General features: G+C 41.0%; 1 protein-coding gene across 3 annotated transcripts; it reads right to left on the bottom strand.

The window, feature by feature from the left end:
- Window positions 1-2,328: 2,328 nt before the first annotated feature.
- On the bottom strand, window positions 2,329-20,996 carry SLC16A9 (solute carrier family 16 member 9). Of its 3 annotated transcripts, none has more exons than XM_061449180.1 (7): window positions 20,886-20,996; window positions 16,687-16,744; window positions 15,395-15,623; window positions 7,236-7,379; window positions 6,263-6,358; window positions 3,589-4,497; window positions 2,329-3,234 (listed from the first exon to the last, which is right to left on the bottom strand). In XM_061449180.1, the coding sequence occupies exons 3-7, from the start codon at window positions 15,588-15,590 to the stop codon at window positions 3,056-3,058; spliced, it is 1,524 nt and encodes a 507-aa protein (XP_061305164.1). In that variant the 5' UTR covers window positions 15,591-15,623; window positions 16,687-16,744; window positions 20,886-20,996; the 3' UTR covers window positions 2,329-3,055. The 3 variants fall into 3 exon arrangements, with proteins under 3 accessions (XP_061305164.1, XP_061305156.1, XP_061305174.1); XM_061449172.1 differs by lacking the exon at window positions 20,886-20,996 and adding an exon at window positions 20,078-20,157; XM_061449190.1 differs by lacking the exon at window positions 20,886-20,996 and adding an exon at window positions 20,068-20,118.
- Between the last annotated feature and the right edge of the window lie 3,431 nt (window positions 20,997-24,427).

Below are 24,427 nucleotides of genomic sequence, written 5' to 3'. Positions count from 1 at the left end.
TAATGAAACTTAGGAGTTTCATTTGTCTTGCATTTTTGGTAACTACAGTAAATTTTCTTAATATCTGCAAATAAGAAGATAAATGTTCTATTTGTGACTGACTCCACAGTAACCAATTAATTTATGCAATAAACAATAACTTTTTCTTCTACAATAAAGAGTAATTACTTAAGAATTTCATTCCCTCTATTCCAGATCTATTTGTCAGGGACTATAAAACTCAAGAAGATGGAGAATTTACATGGTAGAAGTGTGTACATATCTACTTCGACCACCCTGTTAATGCTGATGATCTACTTTTCAAGCAAATAAGGCAGATAATCATTTGGTACCTCTCCTTCCACCTTCCAAAAAACATTCACAAATGAGCTAATTTGAATGAAGCATGTCAGGCAGAAGGAAAGGGTTGCAGCAAATACTCAAGTTGCAACAGCTCTAAAAATCTCCTCTTGGAAAAGAACCCTGCAAAATGGGAGAAGTAAAAGCAAAAAGTGAAACATTAAATCTTAGGTCTTGTTTATCAAATAAAGTCTAGATTAGTACATTCACAGTGCTCAACTAGCTGTTAGGACTGGAGTCCTAACACATATTGCCTGCTGTGGCAATGTAAAATTCTTCAACAGCCTCTTGAAGCTCTTTCCTCACTGATGGGTAAGGTTACATCAGGAAACTATCACAGATCACTACTTGTATTTCCAAATATATCAAGCTGCCTAATAATAGACTCCATTTCCACCACAAAAGTGTGCTATGCATGACCCTATCATTAATTCTAGCTGTTATTTTTTCAGATTGACAACTAATTTAATGTAAGGTTCATATTTAAAGAACTCAGAATGTATTGTTTGCAGGAAGTAACAGACTTTAAAAGATACTAATCTGAAGGCACACTTACTCTGACTATATATGGTATATCACTGCAGGTTCTTTAAGATGTGTAAAACATGGTACCACTTTTACATGCATGAAGTGAAATCTGACTACAGCTGCCACACAGCACATGAAAAGGTGGAAATCCACGTCAGATACTCAGGGCTTCAATTTGGAACTGGAGTTGCATTTGTGTCTAAATTGAATATACAATGTTTTTTCCACATTGAATAAGAAAGCCAGGAGAAAAAAAAAACCCAGAGAGTAGTTACACCCAGCTGACAAATGGAGGAAAAACCCAGAAACAAACTAACTGGATCTATATCTTGTCAATCTTTAATGTGAAGAAATATAAGTGAATTCCAGAAAGCCAGCAAAAACTGTCTGAAGCCAAGCTGGATTTTCCTACCTCACACATGAAGAGGGAACATTACTTGCACTTATGTCTGCCCCTCTTAGAAGTTACATCGCTCTTGCTTAATGAAGTGTGCAAACACAGTAATCCTGTGCATAGCACTTTGACAATAAAGGTTGCTTGCTACCTGCCTGTTTTTAATCTTAAGGATTGTTTATGAGCCAGAATAACAGCAGACATTTGAAGCACATAGTACTGCTGAGAGCTACTTACGCATTTGCAGGCAACCATAGATTTAACTGAGGATTAAGAACTTCTACTTCCCACAAGGCTTCCAACATGCTCCACTAACCTTCAAGCCCACAGCAAGAAGCCAAAGCACACAGCACGTGCCACAGATGGATAGATTTCTGTGACTACTATACAAGAGCAAGCAGACTTGTCTTTGGTGCAGAAGCAGCTGCAGAAGCAAAAGCTATTGTGCAGGACACGCAGGTGCAGTGCAGAGCTACCTGAGTCATCCTGCCTTCACCATGACACCTGCCTGGTTCAGAAAACATTCCAACATCACACAGCATTCCTGCCAGACATGCCAGCCTTGGCTTTGGGTTAAACAGAAGCAAAAAGCCAAAACACACACACACACACACACACACACACACACACACACACACACACACACACACACACACGGCCTGCAGCTACAGAGTATCCAAGGCAATGGGTTTCAAGGCTTCTCTCTTCATTGGCTGGTGTGGTGCTGCAACTCTTTCCACCTCAGCTTCCCCTGTACCTCTTGCTATCCCTCCCCCATGCTTTTTTGTTCCCTTTACTAACTTTTCTTTTTGCTATGTCCATTCCAAACATGACAGATCAATTGCTGTCACATTTTTCCTTTTTTATTAGGTCTGCCTTGTTGAAAGCTCTAAGCCCTAAGCACTTCCCAGAAGGCTCAAACTGCTTACCTGTATCTGTGCAACAAGAGATGCTCCCAGTACTGCCAAACCATGGGTGACTTGCTCAGAAATACTCACCTCTGAGCGTCCGTGAGCAGACCTCCAACTCCAATCTAAAGATCATGAACTTGCATAACCAAGCCAGCATTTCTTTTCATGGTTTCAACAGTTAAATTTATTCCTTGGTTTAAAAGGTTTTGGTTCAACAGTTTTATAAACAGACTTCACAAAATGTGCAATCCTTACAAACATAGTTCTTAGTTGCAGTGCTAGTAAGAATCATTACTTTCATCATACAGTTCACTTCAGTTATATTACACAAGGTTGGTTTTGTTCCCCCTCTTCTCCCTCCCCAGTTGGCACTTCATTGTAAATTGGAGAAACTTGAAAAAGACAAAAAATTAATCTAAGCATGATATTATAAGCACCTTGCCACAGTATTACACTCTAATAAGGCAAATTTTTGTCTTGTAAAGGCTGATTGTGCAACTTGGAAACCTATAAAAGGTGACAGAAATGCCAGCCTTTTCCCATAAGGAACAAGCCTTCATTTTTGCTTCAAGGTTTTCACCTCTCCACACCACCCTCTTTAAAAAACCCAACAGTACAGCTGATAATACAGCAGAATATACCCCTTACAGTGTGAAAGGAAATTACAGTAGACACAGGCTGAAAACACGGTGCATAGTAGACAAAATAAGACTGCTCTTAAAAAAAAAATAATGAAAGAAATGAAAGAAAAAGGAACTGAATGACAGGCAACAATGGAAATTTTCTAGTCACAAGGATTGTGGGCTTCATAAATAGATGGAAAATTACTAAAATACTTTGCTGTATAACATTAAAAAAGTGGAAAGTGTTTTCCAGTTGTCACCTAAGCACTAGATGCAACTTTGTAGGAGTAAGTATTTGGAGGCAGCTTTGAGCTCTGATTGGTGCAGGCATTCCAGCAGGGTAATGCTGCCAACAGCAGAAGAAATCCACCCAGTAAGACACAGAAGCCACTGAAATAGAATGCAGTGTCATATTCCTGTGTCCAGTCATAAAACCAACCTGAGGGTGAAAATAAGAGAGAAGCCTATCAGTGAGAAGTTAAATGTAACACAGCACTGCAAGTTAGAGATACATCATGGTGAAAAAAAATAAAATAAAAACACCACACAAATAAAAAGCTAAATCTAAAATACAGTTTGACCATTTAGACATGAAATGTTCCTTTCATCGAAGCCAAAACCAGAACACAATCAGCTTGGTTAGCTCAAGTGAAACAGGCTTTAATTTTTCGTGAAGATTTTGGTTTCATCTTTCCATTGTTATTAGGGCCAACTAGAACTACTTGCATGCAAATTAATTCTGTCTGGTCCTGACAAGCTCATGTTCATTTTATCGTATCTACCTTGACCTTACCTACAATTGGTGGTCCGAGACTATTTCCAAGTCCAGCAAAGAACATTAATATCCCATACGCGTGAGTCAGTTTCTCAATTCCCACAGTCTTCGTTGTTACATATGGAAAAATTGACCAGTTCCCAGTCAGAAAACCCAAAACCCCAGAAAGCATCGCTAATGTAAGGTAACTTTTGGCAAATGGAATTGCAAACAAGGCCACTCCTGTCATTAGTAAGGTAGTTACGTACAGGTATAAAGTGTTAACCCATTTAAAATCTGCCAGTATTCCTAAAGTAAGTTTGCCAACAGCAGTCATAATGCCTATAATGGAAATAAGAGGCATATGATAGTCATCTTCATTAATGTTTGCACTTCTTGCCACATCTTCCATGAGCAGAGAAGGAGGAAATCCACCAATATCAAAGAGCAAGATGGCAACAAAAAGAGCTGAAAATACTTTGTTCTTAAAAAGAACCATGGTTTCTTCCCAGTAGTTCAAATAGAGCTGCCACTTCCTTTTGGCGAGTTGCTTGCAGAAGTTTGTCTGCTCTACAACTTTCTTTTTGTATGTGTCTTTCTCATTTACATTTATTGAGCTTAATACATTCTTATTTAAAATGCTATCCTGTTTGTAGTCAGGCACATTGTTAGCACATTTTTCATCAATGTAGCCCTTTTCAAGGATGCTTATATTTTCTTCAACAGTCTTTTCTTTTTCATGGTAAACAAAATATTGTTCTGGGACTTTGTCTACACATGTTTTTTCTGGTGAAGGGGAATCAGATGACTCCAACGGTCTCATTAGGCTGCCACATGCTAATATATTTAGAGACAGCGCACCAACTATTAGCAGACAACCATCCAGTCCATATAGATCAATAAGCTCTCTTTGCAATGCTGCATATATAAAGAGTCCAACACTTGAGCCTGTAAAAGGAAAATAAGACCAGTTTAAACTGAAGAACTGAGAACATCCTTCAACACTAACAAACATCTACATTTCAGCAGCTACAAATCCACTGCCACAGGAATGGTAAGTCATTTGTGCTCCTCTCTCCCCACACTAATGAACTGGTAAGTTATCATACTTCTTGAAGTTACAGTTTCTTTGCGAGTATCCAAAAAATAGAAAGCCTTTCAAAACATCTGAACAATTTGTAATACTTTAGAAACAAGAAGGATCAATACTATATCTGATGAAAAACACCAAAGAACTATTAAGCCATCCTTCTGCCATGCACTCAAATATATGTATCCCTTCAGGTGCCATTTGAGTTAGCACAGGCAGAATTTCACACACCAACATTTTCTCCCTTCTCCTTACTGCCACTTTCCTTCTCCAAGGCAGAAACAGACCAGGGGTTCACCAACAGTCCTCCTAGAAACAGGCCTTTACTGCTTAGTGTTTAAGGAAGTGGGGGCTCACATGGTGCGAGTTTAATCCAGAGGCATTTCTTAAGCTCATGCATTTGAGAAATCTGGCTATTCAGAGGAAAACAGTGAAAAGTAAGCTATGACTATGAAAATAAGCATTTTATGCAATCCCAACAATTCAAAGAAAAAGCTCTTTGCTGGAATGCTGTAATCAATGGATAACCAACTCAGAAATACAGAGCATTAGTTTGTTTCAAGTCAATTTAAAGAAAAAACTTAAATTAAAATCATTTGCTCAGGACTGTTGCTAGGTTGTATTAAAGCCATTTATATACTTCAGTGATAAGCACTGGACAAAATAATTACAAAATTCAGACTTGTTTTGTCTTCCAAGAACTAAAATTAACAAAAGCTCAATAAGATCAGGCCTCAAAACAAACTCCTTGAAATCCCAACAAAAGCCACTGAAAATGGTTCCAAGGAACATTTCTGCAGAAGTTCCCCTTAATTCTAATGGTATGGATTTGGCTAATCTCAGAATACAGACTGCGCTGACCAGGCCTCTCCTTACTAACAACTACTTGAGAAAACAGTTCAGAGAGACTCCACACAACACAGGAAGCAAGGAATGGAACAACAGCCTTCTTTAACAGTTCCTACTTGGTCCATTAATTTAGCAATTTCTGTGGGTGCAAAGCACAACATCACACAATGAACCAGGGAGAGAATGAGAAAGAGTTTTCAGCATCCAAGAATTTTCCTTGCATTATCAGAGGTTTGTTTTCCCAGGATCCATTTAACATAGGTGGACAAAAGCTGGGATGAACTTTTGAAATATTTCATAATTTAGTCTCCTTTTAGATTGGAAATGAAAAAATATTTAAATATTAGCCCAAACTTCACCTACTCCTTTAAAAGTATAGTTAATGTGAGGTTATGGTGATCCACCACTTATATCCTGCATCTCCAATCTTTTTCACTTATCTTGTGCAAGAAAGAAAAGAAAGAAGAGAGCTCTATGTAAAGTTTCCCCTCTTATTACCCATGGCATTAAGCCCAAGCTACCCATGAGTCTTTCATTTTAGTGAAAACCTCTTTCTCATCCATATGGATAACCCATACCATACACCAGCATGGGTAGTTACTATTTTATCTGATGCCTGATTTTATCTGTTCATTGCCACCAACATTTTGACTTAAGTACTATTTCAGGAAACTGAAGGTAACTCAGAAAAATATAATCTGTTTTTTCTTGCCCTGGCAACAGTAGCTGTATCAGAGTTGAGAAGTTAGAGAGAATGACAATTAGAAGTCATACCTGTTGAAATCAGACCAAGTGCAAGGCCTCTGCGTTTGTCAAAATAGTGGCAAGTGATGGTAACTGTTGCAGTATACAAAAGGCCACATCCAAGCCCTTGAGAAAAATAGAAGTAAAACATGCAACATGCTATGGGAAATTTTGTATTCCCCAGATAATACAGTAGTGTATCCTGGGCACAGAGGTACCTTCTAACTCTGGATCAGCATGAGCCACTGTGGCCTCACACTGACAGGGCCATTAGGATGCCTGCACTGTCCCACCTCTCTCTCCCTCTCCCATTCCTGGCTGCAGAACCTGCGTGGAGCAGGCTGGGTTTGAGGAGTTCAACAGCTCAGGCTCCATGCTGTGTGGAAGGGTTACATGGCTTTCAGTCCAGGGGCTGGTCTCAGAAAACAGCAGAGCTGCATCCATACAGCACTGTGCCTGGGCCAGCAACATGCCTGGATTCCTGACACCAGGAATATGATAAAACATCCACAGCAGCCCTCTGCAACACAGGGGCAGGTCACCTGCAAGGACAACAGCACTTTCATGATTCTAGCACAGTGCTTTCGGTTCAATCCTGTTATGCAGAGAACAACATTGCTCCCTAATGATCTTGAATTTACCAAATTAGAATGAGCACATGACAAAATTTCACAAAAATTGTTATTCCTTTAAGACTGGCACTTCATTCATGCCTGCAGAAGACCTTAATTCCACCCCTTAGGAAAAACCTCAGCTTTTCTATCTCTAATAATCATGTCAAAGGAGGACAAACTGCTTTCAAACCCTGATGAACATATACATTGCTTTTCTCTATCCCTACATGGCAAAAGTCTATTTCTGACACCCCTCCCCACCCCAAAATATTCGTTGATAAATCAAGTCCCTATTTCTGCGAATCAGTTTCTCCTTTCAGATTCATTAACCAAGTCTCAATACAATAAAGATTAAGTAAGTCTCTATATGAAGGAAAGGTTTTTCTTACCAACAACAATCCCATATGAAATATACAGAAAGTATATGTTAGGGGCAAAACTGCTCATCATGAGGCCCCCAGCCACCATAAAGCCACTGAAGATTGCCACTGGTCTTGCTCCAAAAGAAGATACACATATACTGCAGACAGGACCTAGTGGAAAAGCAGGAAAAACATTCCTAGTAACTATAAGCATCAGGAAGAACTTCCAAAAAATATCAGTCTATGGAAATGTTTCTTACAATAATTATACAATTCAGAATACTCATTTTTCCAGGCTCTTTAAAAGAGTCAGTTATAAAAACATACAAGATCAGGCTTGCAAGATTTTTGCTCAAGGAGAAACTGACATGAAGACCACAGAATGGTACCAGGGCTAGGATGGAGAGAGCTAGCAAAACATTCTTTAAACATAGGATGATACACACATACTAGACTACAGCACTGTCACTACACACCGAAGGACTTGTACAAAGATTCTGAAAGAGTTATCTTTAGGTACCAAAAAAAGTTAGACCATCAGCCAGGCTTTAACCAAGCAGGTATTTTTTTGACAAAAGCCAAAAACCATGCTTCAGAAAGACACTATCTGTATTCATCTTCATATAAAATAAGGTTTATAATACTGAAATGGAAAATAGTAACTTTTGAACATAACCATGGTAAGAATGCCACCTGGTGCTTACATAGAGGAAAAATCTGCTGATATAATAGATAAAGACAAACACTATGCCTCCCTGATTTTCTAGGGAATTAAACACCTGTTAATCAGTATTTTACAAAAATAACTGTTTACTACCTAGCTTGGTTTCTGCTGCAAAATGACAGAAAATAAAACGCATTTATTGAGAAAATCCAGAGCAATATTAATGAAGTTCAGAAGTTTCTCCTTTTCTTTACCCCCCCAATACTTCTTGGCTGGTTAGTTCTTCAAAACAAGAACAAAGTGCAGGCAACATTTGTACTCTGACTCTACTCAGCCAGTTCTCCCCTCACAGAAGTGGTAGAACAAGCACTTATTTTCAGTTGTGTGACCTGGAATACACCTTTTAGTCTGAAGCAGCATGCAAGCTTGGTTTCATGCATAAATAAGCAACCAGGAAGGGACATGGCTTGCAAAGGCAATCTCTCATCTGAAACCCTGCAGTTCCAAACACTCATACATCGACTTGTATATTAGCTCCAAGATCCTAAACTCAGCAGCTCTGAAATTAGAAGTTAGACACAGACAAATTAAATTATTTAAACACCAATAACAACAAAAACCCCACCTCACCACTTTTGTGTCTAATTCACAGCAATATACACTCCATAGTCAATACAATCTGCAAAAGCAGTAACTTTGAAGTCTGCCATTTGTTAAGGTTAGTCCTCCCTGACTCACTGAGATTCCCAGCAGATGGGAAGTGAGCCCAGAGAAGTGATAGGTAGTGGACAACAGCTGGAGCTGAGGACGGTGCTTGCCTAGGTTTGCAGATAGGAGCTAGCAGCTGGGAATGCAGGCAAGGTTTTCATGTAGCTACTGGCTGAGACAAGCAGTTCTGTCAAGCAGGAGCACAGTTTGTTAAGTGAAACAATTCTCCACAGAAAGGCAGGGCATAACTTTTGCCCTACATAAGAGCTATCTGCCTAGGGAACATGAAGGGAAGCAAGTCGGCATTGGGGCTCATCCAGGCGAAGAGTCAGAGTCAAAGAAGAATCGAGAAAAAACTTATGGGGAAGCAGGGTTTATTTGGATTTTGGAAACAATGAAAAATGAAGATATAAGCATTTACTTCTTCTCAAGAGTCAGCATGCTGTGGAAATGAAAGCTGGCCAGAATAAGTTGGGCAGAGTAACTTGGCAAGAACAAAAGCTAAGATTGTTGCTGATTCTAGAACTAATTACTAGAACTTGCAAATTAAGATTGGTATGTTTCCTAAACTATGAGATTTAAAAATAAACAAAGGATTGAATCCATATCACATAAAATATTCTTCTACACTAAAAGAACATTAGGTAGTGATAACATAATTCAGTTAAGGAATTCACACTCTTTCTGTTCTTTATTTCTGACCCACTACCTTGTTAAACAGTATGTCCCTTCCACCTGCTGTCTGTGTTTTGACACAGCTACTTTCAAGAAGGTCTTTGTCTAACCTGGAGTGATGGTATTGGTACAGAGTACACTGCCTGCTACTAGCAGATCTGAAATGAAGCTAGACCCTCTGACCCCCAAGCCAGAACAAGGGAGACGCAGAGCTGAAAAAACATGTCTTCATAATCTGACAAGGACACTCTCCTCTGGAACACCATCAAAAGCATCTCTGGCAGGGTCCAAGGTGATACTCTTCCAGCTTCTCCCACTTAGAAAAATAATCCCAAAGGAGAACAAAAAGTACAAAGAGATCTTTTAGCTCTGACATGGAAAACAACCTGTGCAAAACTGAAAAACCTGATCCAATAAGCTCAGTATTAATGTGCCATCTCACACAGCAAGAGATCTGGCCACTCAGCAATGGCTCTGTTTATAAGAAAGAGTGCCAGTATAAGTATTAAAATAGTTATTATGGGTCTCTGGGATGAGAAGAAAAACAGCTCCATCTTCCCCTTCACAATAGGCCCTACTTTCACACTTCCCTCATCATACTGCTAGAAAATAAAAGTCACAAAAGAAAACCCCTGTGACAGCCAGCATCTCTGTTTTTTTCCCTGCCTTGCATTCCTTCTCTTTCTCCGTTTCCCAAAGAGATGGCATTTTTTCTTTTTTCCACCAGGCACAGTACCTTTCTTTATTACCATGGTATTTGCTCAAGAGTTCACTGTACACAAACATGTTATTCTCTACAAGTATTCATTTAAGCACAATGGGTTCGAGGCAGTTAATTCTAGTTGAATATCCAACTTTCCCAGAATGGGACTGAGACTTACTCTGTGACTCCTGCCCTGTGGATTTTGTTCAAAGTGGACATTCTGAAGAATGTAGGAGCCTATGTACAGGCAGCATAAGGCTTTTCATTAGCTGACTCTCAGAAAGATCCTTCCACTGATAATGTATTTCTCATTGTAATGTGAACAATATAAAAATAAAATCCCAGTGGCAATCCTCAATAGTAAGCATGGCAAATGGCTTTTAAAGTCAGCATTTTGTTCAGTTTACCAAGCAAGTCCAGGGGATACCACTGGTATTAGAATAATATTTAAAGGCATTGATAAACACTTACATCTTTTACAAACAAAAATCCCTTGGTTGCTTTTTTTCTTTTTCTTCCAAATGATGTATCTTAAAACTAGACCAAATTCTAAAAAAAAAAAAAAAAAAAGAAAGTACCAGCCCATTCTACAAGAATGGCAGCTAACCCTAGGTAGAAAGACTTAGAGGCCAGCACAGGGACAGCCATTGCTCTTCTGCACACAGACTGTCAAGACTTGGCATTCAGTAATATCAGGCTCTGCAGGGAAGCAGTCAAGAAGATCCCTAGACAAGATGGGAAGAAGTAGCAGAAAGAGATGTGCTGTTCATGGCCATGTAAGATCTTCATGCAGAGACCAAAAAGCGAGAACTCCCAGTTGGAATCATTTGTATATTGATATTTTCATGAAGATTGATTTTATTTTTTTTTAAATAAAAGACTACCCTCAGTGAGACCCGGCTATAACAGCAAATGCTTCCTGAGATGTGAAAACCAGCTATCTGCTGCTCTCAGAGGAACTTCATAACTATCGCAATCTTCTGATCCCCTGACAAGCACAAAGTTGTTTTGTTTAACTGGCATTAACAACCAACACTCTCTTCCTCAATCTTCCCACAGGAAGAAAAGAATTTTGCAAACTAGCACTCCCTGTCTCCACTTGCTCATCTCAGGGGTCCTCCCTCCTTCACCTCATACACACATAAAACCTTTTGCTAAACAAACAGCACTTGACAACAGAGTTCTTTTTCTTATCACCTTAATCTGACCCATTCTACTTGTTGGTATCTGTCCGAGCCTGTTGAATCTGTAGAGTAGAAGCAATGCTCATGGACTGTACCTAAAATCCACTGGACAGAACATAAGAATATTTGATGCATATTAAATGCATTGCTAAAATCTGATCATAATAAATATAATAGTCTCCAAATGTTTGTACTTTGGATAAGACTATAGGTCAGAAAAAGCCTTTTTACACTGAGCAGCAACCCATTCCCAACTGCCTGAAAAGACTGCTCCTTTCTGATAACATTATTAACAGAACTGGGCTCCTCTTCAGAGGAATCTTTGGGACACCTCCTCCCCTTCCCACAAATTATGTATACCTTCCATAGTTTACAGTGGGGGCTACCTATGCATGAGGGTTTTGTCTGAAAATGTGTAGATGCTGCAAAGGATTTTTTTTTAAGTTGTAAAAATATTGCTTAAAAAAAAAATAAAAATAAGCTTTTAAAATATTTACCTGAATGTCTCAGATCAGCAGAAACACCCCGTTAATTTATCAAGACATGCCTTTCAAGAGCGAATCTTACCTTTGTTCTTTCTCCATTAATAAAGGGGAGTAGGAATGGGGAACATTCTGCTGGTGTCTCCTCCTATGTGAAATACTCTGAAATCAACTCTTACTATAAACAGAGGTAATGGCAATTACAGGCACCAAGGTCTTTATCTGTTTTGCTTTTAACTAGTGTAACATGGATTAAATTTAATTTCAGGCTCCAAATGGACATAAAATTAAGAACACTTGGTGCAGGAGAAACACATGATCTTGAAAAACAAAATAAATATCCTCCTCTGGACTGTCTTAGTAGGGGAAACATGCTAAGGTCTTTCATTTTCTTCCTATGCAACAAGCCCTACATAATCTATCAAGCCACGTGCCCCATCTACTATAGCCTGATCAGTGTTATGCCACCTGATATTGCAGAGGTCTCACCGCTGCCCTGTACAAGAACACTAATGCTTTTCTTTCACTGTTTTAGGAACATTTCTTCCGACACACTTTAAGGTCACATCACAGGAAATTATAACTCAAGTCATTCTGCAAGGAAGAGATCAACCAGGTCTCTGTCTTGTTCCCTTTTCCAGCTGAACAGTCCAGCTCAGGGATGACCACTGGCCTTAGCAACGCTGTCTGTGCTGTGAGCAAGAGGACAGAAATCAAACACCAGACAGCTAGGAAATTAATCTCAATAAACAAGGTGCTGTACTGGGTTTCCATGCCTTGAGTCTAAGTTTAGCTCTCACAGAAGTCAGAAGTAAACACTGGAGAAAGGATATCAATACAGCAAATGTGAAAGGACTCAGCGTCACCAGCTACCTCAGAAAATGTACAGAGGGAAGGGGAGAAGACACACAGAATCTTTTCCTGTGCCAGCTGGCATACATGTAAGGACATTTTCTTCTTTTTGGTGAAATTACAGTACTCATAAAGCAAAGTCACTGGACCTACCTTCCACTTGCTACAGAAGCTAGCTAATACGATTTCCAGTGCTATCAATGACAAAAGTCTTCCTTAAGAAAATGGACACTTATTTTGTGTGCAGAGCTGCAAATCTACCAAAACTGCCATTCTAAGTTGGACAGAGCTCATAGAAGAGCCTTAATTAAGAGTGGAAATCTCTTGTCTCAATGGCAAAAAGACCATATCATGATACAGGCTTAAAAGAAAATCTCGAATTAATTAGACTGCAGTCTCTAGGCATACACCATGCTAATTCCAAGGGCACTTCAAAAATATACCACGGAAAGATAACATTATTCACCAGCTGAAAACTAAAGCTAAGCAACTTGTATCATAATATCAAATACTTTGAAGGAAGAAATTAACTACTGAGAAAAGTTACGAGAGAGAGAATGCGCTAAACAAACATATTCTAATCAGTATTTTCTGCATACAACACGTACTGCTTTAAGAGTACCAATATTTGAAATATGTCTTTGGATAACTATATCAGAGACTGGAAACTGAAATAGAGGAGAAAGGAAAGAGCAAGACTAAAAGAGTCAAGTTAAGAACACTAAAAGGCAAGGAGTGTACAGAAAAGCTTTGGGGTAAAGCTGTCCGGTTACTAGCATTCACACAAGCAAAACTGCTGCTGAAATCAGCTTGCTTGGGGAGATTGCAAAATTGTTAGGTTATAGATAATATCTTTTCACATACATAAAAATATGCTAATTAAGAAAAATTCAATTAGCTTGTTCATCTACTTTACATATGCTGTGACACACAACCTGACCGATAATGCTACAACCTGCAATAACAGAAATAAGAACAGAAGCAAGTTCTCTTTCCCTATGCTCTTGAAAAGTGTGTAACTTTGCAATGTGTTGCACCAATACATTTGCACTGAAAACATATATGTTCATTACACTAGTGACTAGGTCTGAAAAAGGCTTGCTATGAACTGCATGAAAAAATTATAACTTGTCAAGAGCATTTTAGTTTGATGTAGATGTTCTGATACTTACAGTGTCCCTTCAATGAGTTTACCTTAAGTTGAGTTATTATTAAGGTCAGATCCCAGTTTGGCAAGACAGTGGGATCTTCCATTCCAGGTAAAGCAGGGAACTTACATTTTGGTTTTAGTCTACTCTGATAACATCAATGCAATTAAAAGGCTCTCACTGTACTTCTTTGAAGGCATTAAATATAGGAATGTCTAAACTAATCCCAAACTGCAAGAATAAAAGTCCACCTGACAGACAACAGTTTTCCTAGACTGTCAAAATTTCAAAAAATTTTGCAATTCTATACCAAAATCTATTACAATAGCAGTTTTTATATGTATTATTCAGTCACAGAAGTTCCTATTTGCTGTAAAGCACACTACTGGCAGTTGCTTACAGTGGCAAGACAGAGGGCACTGGGAAATCTGGAAACTAGCATGGTGCTGACATACAAGAAAGTAAGCTGAGGCTTTTGTCAGAAAGTGAGCCAGAGACTTTTGTCTCCAGGGAGAGGGTTTGCCTTCACCCCTTCTCTTGCAATTCCCTTCTGCCTAGTTTTAATTCAGTAACTTTCTTGTTTTTCTTCTTTCCCTCCCACCTCATTCTCTCTCTCAAGTTCATTTAGGTCTTGATTTGCTAATAACAGGAGTCTATGCCCTTAAACAGGAAAATAAAAAAGTAATAATAAAGAGCAGTCTATAGTCCTTTACCCACTTAAACCCTGGGACTGAATATAGTCTTCTTGTGGTTAATGTGCCACATGCTTTTATCCATTTCTGTTCTGCCTAGTGATACAAAACCTAACATGAAAGCGAGACCAGTACTTGGCTAGTTACAGTGTCTTACAAAGCAGTGGTCTTCATTCAGGCCTGTATCGCTATTTGAACGTCACCTTTCTTTTAAGGAGAAATTTCCTTGGAATCCTGAACTGCATTTTGTCCATTAAGCAACATAATTGTTTTCACCATAGCAACTGCTCTGTTGACAAGCATTTTTTTTCCATATTCAGTGAAAAGATAATAGTTCCCATGGAGAATCTTTGAAAAACAGAAGTTAGTGATATTACCCAGTACAATACATATGCTCAATGTTAAAACAGCAACAACAACAAAACAGACCTATGGACTTTCAAAGTTTTTATTTCCCTAGAACTCTAGTGTTACTCTCAAAGTGACAATGCCTTACTAAAGAAAACATTCCAGTAAAGCTGTTTTCTTTAATGTCACAGTTATCCATAACTTTCCAGGCTTCAAAGGGATAAATTTCCTCAAACAAACAGTGGAAAAAAGCCCGCCCTAAATGGTGGGCTTACTTCTAGAGCTGAAAAATCAATCACTAGTTTATTAATTGACTTCTTATTTAATTGAAATAATTTTTAATCAGTTCAGACTGTTTGCTCTGACTTTTAAAGATACTAATGCAAATATCACATTTAAAGCCTCATTAAAAAAAAGCAAATCCCGTCAGCAAAATTACCATCCAGTTTCCCAGAGATTTTCTGTTTTTTTTCAAATACAGTAATTTTTAATTTTCTAAGGGTAATATTTTTATTGCTTTTTTTACCATTATATTGTTTTGGTTTACATATAGAAGTTCTACAACTATAAATGTACTCTTCCTACTCATCCTCACCTAAAACAAAAATGCAGCATCCTTATTCTATCATTTACAGCTGTCTTTAATACAATTCCAAAAGCACATACAGATGAAAGCGTTTACTAGAAAGAAATGTTCTGATTTAAGATAAGATACTGCTTCTACACTTACTGGCAAGCAATCCGATTCCATTTGCCAGAGATCCAACCCAAGCAGTCTTGCCTTTCCCTTCTCCAAAAACATCCAGCCATTCTAAATACAAGACTCCCACTGCCAGTGGTGATCCGTAACATAAGAACTGAGTAAAGAAGGAAACGACAACAATCACCCAGCCCCAGCCGCCATCCGGTGGTTTCCGAAATACCATCTTGTCAGATGAGTGCAGATGTGAAGGCAGAACCTTTTATAAACAAAAACCAAACAGAACAGAGCATTAGAAATGTGACTGATCTAGGTTTAGAGCATTAGAAATGTGATTGATCTAGGTTTACTAGTACAAGTGAGCTGTACAGAGTAGCACATATTCAAACACAGGCTTATTTCATCCTTCAAGAAATACATGCAGCACAGCATACAGACAATGAAAATGAGTTACTACTTGCTACTTCTACCTCTCCTAAATAACACAGGAATAGTATGCAAAGCCTTAATAAGTCATACACACATCATCAGCACTGTATTACAGAAAGGGGGAACATTTCATTTTGTCAGTGTTAAACAGGCTTTGAGAGGACCTCGGGCTTTAATATTTGCCCTAGTTCAAAGAGAGAACCACATGGCCACCTGCTGTTAAGACCTCAGATATCCCGAGTGAAGCATATAGGCTTGAAGGATAAGAAAAGCTACAAGTACAAAACAATCCAAATAAATACTTTAGGATTAAGAAAAAAAATATAAATATTAGTTCAAGGTTAAAAAAAAAAAAGTTTACCAAATTGTAATCTCAGCATAGCACTTTGCAGTTTAGCGAAGTGTCTCAGTGCAGTTTGCACACATCACCCTTCCTGGAACTGGCGATCACTTCTTGACTCCATAAGCACCTTACAATCCCTTGCATGGCAAGATCCACCACCTGTGTATTTATGGCTATAAATAACTTACTGTCCTCACACCTTCTCAAGACTGCTTTGTGAATACAGGGACAGATACCTCTAAAATCTAGAAAAGGATTTAGAGGTTTCCCAGCCTAAATTGCTCCGCAGTTTGGATGACTCCAGTGATACTGTGTCCTGTGCATAGTTAACCTGCCTTCTCTCAGTACAGGGAGCAATCTGCCTGTGATAATTGCAAAACCCATGTCCTGTTTCTGGCTCTGTCACTAACCAGACGTGTGATTTTTTTTCCCTTTACCCTGTAAGATAGAAAGCTACAGTACAGAATTTTGAGGATTAAATACTATAAAGACATGAAAAAGCCCAGCTATAGTTTACATGTGTAATGTTACTTTGAGGGTAGATACTTACAGATGATGACAAAAGATCTTCAGTTTCCTACGAACGTAACTTCACGTGATAAACCTACCTGCAGAGAAACAGAAGCAAAGCAAGTTTTCAGCCAAAGTATCACTGCAACAGGGAGCACAACTCTGAAAAACTGGTGTCTTCATATTAAATCTCTTCTTTTTCATACCTTTTCAGTGGAACTTCAGATGTAATAAAGTTATCTCAGTGGAGAAATACTGGTCCCCCCTCAATTAATTAACAGCTGACAGCAGCCTTGAGCCCCAAAATAACAAAAACATTGCCTACTAATGTAAAAAAAATGTTTGACATTCTAGGTCCTTTAGGAGTGATTTACAGTTTTAACATACCGACAGTCCTTCAAGATACAGTATCTCCAGTTACAATTGTTACGAAGCTGTATGTTTCATTTATACATGTAAGCTCAAGCAAGTGTCCCTTAAATACAGGAGATGCAAGAGTGACAGCTGGGATAGACAGAAATACCATGCCATAAAATATCAAAGTGTTAAAAAGCTGCTTATAGATATTTTCCTACAGCAATAACCTTTATACAAAAGGGGATCCCCATATTTCTACACAAAATATTTAAACTATTTGAATGCAGTCACCAAAAAAGCTGACACATGCATCTCTGCATAAGGATCACTTGGCTTGTTTCATCCCTGACTGGAGTAAAAATAGTGGAAAATAAGTAACAGCTTCAATGAAAGACACACTGGGACAAAGCAAGGAAGTTTTCAGAAAACCACTAAAATAATGAAAACAGACAGTGAATAAGCCCAACTTATACTTGTTTAAAAAGTAATCTTTAGAAAACAAATGTTTTTGAAGTTATATTGATTTCCACTGCATTGATGCCCTAGAATTTGGCACAGAGACAACTCTGAGTTCAGTTCTGCTATTCTAAACATTTGATGGGGAGGAAGGGAGGGCAGGGCAAGAAAGAAAAAAGTTCTCATAGTCTTAGGTCACGTAGTATTTTCTAAAAGAAAGGCTAAAAAAAGCCTCTGAATCAGTTCCTCATCTGCTGCAAGTCTGCACAAGGTTACTGACTTTAACCAACCGCTTCCAACTTATGGCAGCAAAAGAGCTGACCTTCTCCATCCTGATTTCTCCTATTTTGCACCACAGATCTCTTCCACGTTTTAGATAAATAGCAGAATTTTAGGTACCAAAGCCATCTATTTTCCAAAAACTTCAAAACATTTACAGTCTGCAATTGTCAAACAAGAAGTGAAAAACACTGTCATTTTTCTCCCAGAAATCATCCTCAAAGTGAAAAATGATCTATGAAGTTTGCTTTTAGGAGCCAACATGACCTGACTTATCCTTCCCCTCCTTGCAGGTTGCTCCTTCACCTCACACTACTGTGTATCTTCTACCTAAAATAAGGTGTATTTTCTAACCTCCCTGAAGGCGTGAAGTCCTCAAGAGAGCCCAAGAGCTGAGAGCCCTGTGTGAGGAGCTCGTTCCCCAAAGCCCCCTGTTGTGATACACAGTTAAAGATGTCCAGTCTGGGACTGTGGATATCAATTAATCTTTTGTTGGTACATTATTTAATGCTTCCCTGAAAATGACAAGTTGTAGTATAAGAGCTCAGTAGCACGGACAAGAGCTGACAGTAGAAGCTAAACCTTCGCTACTCCCAGCACTGCCTGCATGGGCATCAAGTCTGAGAATCGACTTGGGAGAGATCCAGAGTGCCTTTTACTATTTTCTATCTGTGCAGAAGGATGGCACAGACTGCACAGATAAACATGATCATCAAAAATAAAGAAACAGAAGCCCACACAGAAGAGAGTGCTCAATATTTTGCTCTCCCTTGGAACCAATCAGGAAAACTGGTTGATCCTGGAAACAGACAAATGAACAACCACGAGTTTAAGATTCAGGTGGGAACCATTTCACAAACCTTATTGTTCACACAATAAAATGCTTCAGACTCCAGGAAACCTAGCTACATCAAAACAAGTGAAATGGAGAAATGAAGCATAAAGAATTAAACAGTAACTTGAGGTTTGGTCAGAAAAAGCTTTTCAGTGCGTTGTACTCACTGAGAATAAGAATCAGAGGAAGAGAGCTGCCTGATGAAAGCCTTTACCAACAACAACAACAAGAAAGCCTAGAGAACGAACTGAACAGTTTTAATGTGGAAAGAGGAAAGAAAGGGGCATCTGGCAGCAACAGTTTTCTTTTACCTAAGCAGCTTTATCACAAGACTGAGCTCTTTCTCTAAAAGAAATCTTAAAATTTGGCTTAAAGATGACAGAGGAGCACAAAAAAAATAATTTGTCTAAACACCATGAGTACAACTGAAATGCAAGCCCTCAGCACAGAACCTAGTATTAATCTGAGGCAAAGGGAATCTTGAGAAAGACAGTAGCAATAAGATTGCTTCCAGATTGTTATTTGTGCAACTGGAGTCTGGTTAAGAACGCTGCTTTCTGCAAGCAGCACATGGCTGTGAAGAAAGCCAATGTCAGCAGAATCACCGTGTGATTTACACTAGGCTATTCCAGTTCTGCAAGGCACTGGTACAAATTAAGACACTACCAACCAGAACACTAACATCCTCATCTTAAGTAAAATTAGATTTCACATAAATTTCTATTCATTTTTCAGACAACCTCACTGCAATTATCATCTGAAGCTTCTGCTACCCTTAGCGTGCAAGCAACACCTAAAGCATTAGGGTGAAAGTGATACATTAGACTTATTTTTAACATAACTCATTGCATCCAAACACCTACATATGTACTGACATGACAGTGTCAGCACTGTATTAAATGCACCAAAAAAGATGCATCTGTACTTTGACGGCATCAGACTTCAACTGATGTTCTAACTACAGCAGCTCCCACATTTAAACAGTCGTCTTTAAGTTCTTCCACACTGAATTCCTTTCACACTTCTATTTCCCTCAATTCTCAGCATTTGGGTCTACCTATTTCTCATGCTTTTCCACTTTCCCTTTCGTAAGTTATACAAGAGGCTCATCAACATAAATATTTCCTTTTATTTCTGCTTGATAAGGAAGAAACATGAAGAAACAAAACAAAATACCAGAACAAAGCTTACCAACAACACAATAATGCTTTTCCACTGTGCAAAATAAGTTCACATAAAGAAGCATCAACTAGGGCAGCACATAAACCAACCAGCTTTGTACAAATCTGTCAGCCCAGCAGAACCAGTCCTACCTGTTTCCAGAGCCTCACTGCCCCACGAAGGGATGGAACACCGACTTCCCCACCACCAACACAACTGCCCGTCAGACATCCACACAGATAGATGTAAGCCAATGCTGCTATACAACAACCATCCAACAACATTTATCAGAGAATAACCCTGCAAAACAGAAATGCGGTGTATGCTCCTTACACATCCCAACCTGTAAGTGCTCCCCGTTGTGTTCACTCTCTCAACCGGTCTGTGTCCCTTGGCCAAGTCCTCTGGGGGGATGGATGGGCTCTTATAGTCCCGGCTCGGCTCACCTCACCTCTCTACACACCCTCAGGGGCCAGCCCACCCCTGCTCCAGAGGTCTGTTACACATTGACACCTACCACCTCCAGCTCAGTTTCAATGGGAAGCACTCATCCACGCGGCGAAGCGCTCCAAGAGGTGACCAAAGGTCGCCCGTGCCAGCCTCATGTCACACACATGGCGAGTCAGGGTCACGCTAGGTTACCCTCCTCCGGAGCAGCCTCGGCCTCCGGAACGCCAAAGAGCTCCTTGCATTGAGCCCGCACCGATGCCGATAGGTGCCCGCTACCGTGTGCCCACAGCGGGCACTGACTCCACTACAATGTTCAGCGCCCGCTGGATATCAACAGGCACCTACAAGGGACACCAGGAGGCAGGTACCTGCAGGCAACACCAAGGGGTGCTCCCAGCGGGCACCGAGGGATGGACGCCGATCGGCACCACGAGGGACGTGGCTGTCCCAGGGAGCACCCGCGGGCGACTGCAGGTCCTGGCCCGGCTCCTTTCCCCGAAGCCCAGACGTAGCGGAGGCTCCTCAGGGCCATTGGGGCCTGGCCCGGCCGCCCCCCGTACCGACAGCCGTCCCTCCGGAGACCCGAGCTGAACCGAGCGGCGGCCCCTCCTGACCGCCTCCCCCGGCTCCCGCCGGCTCAGGCCAGCCCCTCATGGCCCAGCCGAAGCCGCGTCCCCCCGAGTCAGCGGCGTCCCCGTTACCTGCGCCCCGCGCCGGCAGCGGCGGGCGGCCTGTGGGGCGAGGGCAGCAGATGGGGCGGGGGGCAGGAGCCGCCCCCGGCGGGCCGGGGCAGCCCCGCATCCCCGGTGCGGCGCGGCGGGGCGGGCCGCTGCCGGCACGAACCGGTTGTAACTCGGGAGAGGGGAGGAGCCGCGGGGGCCGCCACCGCCTCCGCCAGCAGCCCCGGAGGTGGGGAGCTGCCCCGGCCCCGACCCTGACCCTCGGCCCCGCCCCTCCGGGCAGGCGTGGGGCGGCCGCTCGGCGTAACCTCCGCCGCCGACCCTTGTTCTGCGCCCGCTCCTGGCTCCGCGGGCAAACCCCGGGCTCGCAGCCCCCGCCCCGCTCTCGCCGGGCGCAGGCGGACACCGGTCTCCCCAGCCCGGGGTCGGGCGGCAGCAGCAGCAGAGCCGGGGAGGAGCCGCCCTCCCTCCCTGCGCAGCGCCGGGATAGCGGCACTCACCGTGGTGCCCCGCTCCGCCCGTCCCCAGCCCTACCGGGCGGCGTGAGGGCCTGACTCCAAGGCACACAAACCACACTTGCCCCCATCCTCTGCTCCTTTTATTCGCATGCCACGCTGCCGCCCGGAAGGCAGAAGCGGGACCGCAGCTCTTCCAGGCTCACCGCAGCGGCTCGGGTACCAAAGGCAGTGTAACCGCTGCAGGCCGGGGATGAGCCCTGGCTCCCCGCCACCATCATTGCCCAAAGGTCTCAAACTTGCACTGCAGTGCGGGTAGCGTACATACAGTACTGCTACCTGAGCCTGCTAGCTCAGGTAAGAGCCACTGCCACTAGTTTCATGAAAGCCCTAGGTCATATCAACATGCATGGCACATAGAGGGCTGTTAGATGAATGACAAGGTAGTTGTCAATTCATGCAAGTTCAGCCACCGCCAGCTTTCACCCTGCAGACTGCAAAATCTGTTGCAGAAGCTCTTTGAATACTCCAGGTATGAGGCTCTACCCGCTGCTGTGTGTTTGAAGTGACAGCACTGCTGCTGTCTGTGCCCAACTTGGTCAGCTCAGGTATCCACACAAACTGCATGTAGAAATACAAATATTTCCAGGGTTGAGTGAAATTCGGAGAGTTGAAATATTCCTACAGTTGAAATTCTGAAGCAGTCTCAGATGCTTAGAGCCTGTTACAGTATAACTCCCCATTCGGACCCACAGTCTGCATTAACTCCTCCATGCAATATTTAGGAAGGTTCATGAAGTTCATCTTTTAAAGTGCCTAGATCCACCTCACAGTGTTCAGGTAAATATTAAAATTAATACTTGCTACTTGAAGAACTGACACAAGAATGATACAAACTCAAGACTCACTTTAAGACATCTCTGAAGTGAGAAGACCTCAGCTGGCATACGGTTCAATTTGGGGTATCTCATGTCAAAAAGGGCAGCCAACTGAAACAGATGGGTGGGGGAGAACAAGAACTATAAGAGCTCTAGAAAATTGGTCCAGGGAGAACTGAAGTAAATGACATCTCGCCTAGAGAGAAGGCAGGGGGGGAAACATAACGTTCTCCAAGAACTCTAAGAAATTACTGTAAAAAGAAAGGAATTAATAGCTCTGCATACACTTTAGGTAAGTAAAAGAAGTGAGTGGGCTTAAACTCCATCAGGAGATACTGCTTTTGATATTAGGAAAAGCAAGGCTAGCTTGGTACTGGCAAGTACTTCTTTGGGAGATGACAGCATTTGGGGAACACATATGCACTACATTGCTGAAGTGAATGACTGAAGACAGCTCCCCAGATAGTAAAAACTCCCTGTTTACTTTCATAATTTCTTGGGCTCCTGGACACAAGCTGAAATCAAAAGGCTAACTGAATTTTTTCCATAGCTTCAGAAGAAATGGCTGGAAAGTGACCATTCTGAAAACAGCCATACAAGATGTGCTGCTTCCTACACTCCTTAGGTTCTAATAAACATGGTAAAACCTGTTTGTATACAAGTAACATATAAAGCTCCAGTTCCCATTGCAGCACTTGATGTGTTTTGCTTTTTGAATTCTACAGAAGCTTAAAAAACAATGTGGACAAAATTAAGCACAGAACATTCACTCTAGCATCTGTAAAACCAGAAATGAAAAATATTTGTGTATTCACAAGTACTCATTAGAGTACTGCATACAAGGAGATTGGAGTTCACAATGGGATATCTCTACAGGAATATTCAGAAGAGTTAAGGAGTATCAGTTACAGTGGACATTGAAATACACTGGATCTTTATGCAAAGGAAGAGGTTCTAGTCAGATGCAAAACAACTTCAGATTACAGGCATTGTTAGACCTGAACAAGAAACCCCACCTGAGAATAAAAAATGCCCTTTAAATGAATACATATTGATCCTAATTGCTTTGCTTTATCTTCTCTGGATGCCCTCCTGATGACGAGTCCTTGCCTTTAATTAGCTCTGCTTTTCATATGAATATGTCCGTCATCCCAAATTTTGAGAGGTCAACCTGTCTGGAAGGAATCAGGCCCATGAAAACAAGCCACAGAAACAAAACACTAGAGAAAAAAAGTCCCTTCTCTGTGTCTCCTTTGTCTTTGGTTTCATAATAAGCAATGCAGCTCCCTCCAGCTCTAAGTTTCTGCTCACTTGACCTGCAGTATTTTGGCAACTGCCATTTGGCTTAGGTTTCAAATCACTGGTTAATCCGATTTCTTCACTTCGGAAACACTTCCTACAGGGCCTTCAAAGGCAAATGAATTATAGCGTGCCACAGTCGCATCTTTCACAACCACATTTCTGCCCCACACATCACCAGAAGAATTCTTAGAGCCTCACTTTAAAATAGAAAAATAAGTAAAACACTGAATAAAGCCTATAAATCCCTCCCTCCCCCAACCTCTGAGGTTGAAGAATCCAAAGGATAACAGTACTCAGTTGGCACGGCCAGAGATGAGAGCAGCACCTAGTTAAAAAGTTACCTTATTTTTGGTAAGCCATGGTGGCAGGATGTGTGGTTCTAGGTTAATAGCAGCTATATCAGCATACAGATAGTCTAGAAATATTCTCAACTCTGCAGACAATGCAGCAGCAGCAGCTCCTGAGGGTGCAGAGCCGAAATTTAGAGGGTACTCATATAGCATCCTGGAAGTGGCTCTTCTGACAAGGAATGCGGCTGATGTGCTCAACACTTAAAACTGAGGATGTCACCCTCGGTGGTGGGGAGTTTGAGGGTTTTTGGTTGGTTGTTTTTTATCTTTGATTTTGTTGTGGGTTTTCGGTTGGTTGGCTGGTTGGTTTGTTGGTGGTTTTGTGGTTTTTTTTTTAAGAAAGTACATAACCTGCAATGGAGAAAAATCTCAAAACATAAAACAATTAAACAATTTAAGTATCTGATCAACTACTGACCTGTAAATTGTCATTCAGATTGGGAAGCATTCTTTTGTACACTTGCAGTCTTTACGCAATCCGTGTAGGAGGAAAGACTCCGGAATGAAAGGGACAAACTTCAGAAGTTTGTCCAAAGTTCACTGTCTTCTCAGGTGTTCTGTTAACTTGTTTGTAGAAA

Source organism: Pezoporus flaviventris, unplaced genomic scaffold (genome assembly GCF_033815535.1).
Source record: "Pezoporus flaviventris isolate CSIRO_AGI_PZ_B2104156 unplaced genomic scaffold, CSIRO_AGI_Pfla_v1 ptg000001l, whole genome shotgun sequence".
In the NCBI taxonomy this organism is placed as follows: domain Eukaryota; kingdom Metazoa; phylum Chordata; class Aves; order Psittaciformes; family Psittacidae; genus Pezoporus; species Pezoporus flaviventris.
Note: the sequence above shows the minus strand (reverse complement) of the source record. Positions and strands in the feature narration are given on the sequence as shown.

Coding starts and splice junctions, on each gene's coding strand:
- SLC16A9 (XM_061449180.1), bottom strand. CDS start 15,590: ATGGTATTTCGGAAACCACCGGATGGCGGCTGGGGCTGGGTGATTGTT. Junction 6,359..7,235: donor TTCATATGGGATTGTTGTTG/GTAAGAAAAACC, acceptor ATTTTTCTCAAG/GGCTTGGATGTGGCCTTTTG. Junction 4,498..6,262: donor ACTTGGTCTGATTTCAACAG/GTATGACTTCTA, acceptor TTCCTTTTACAG/GCTCAAGTGTTGGACTCTTT.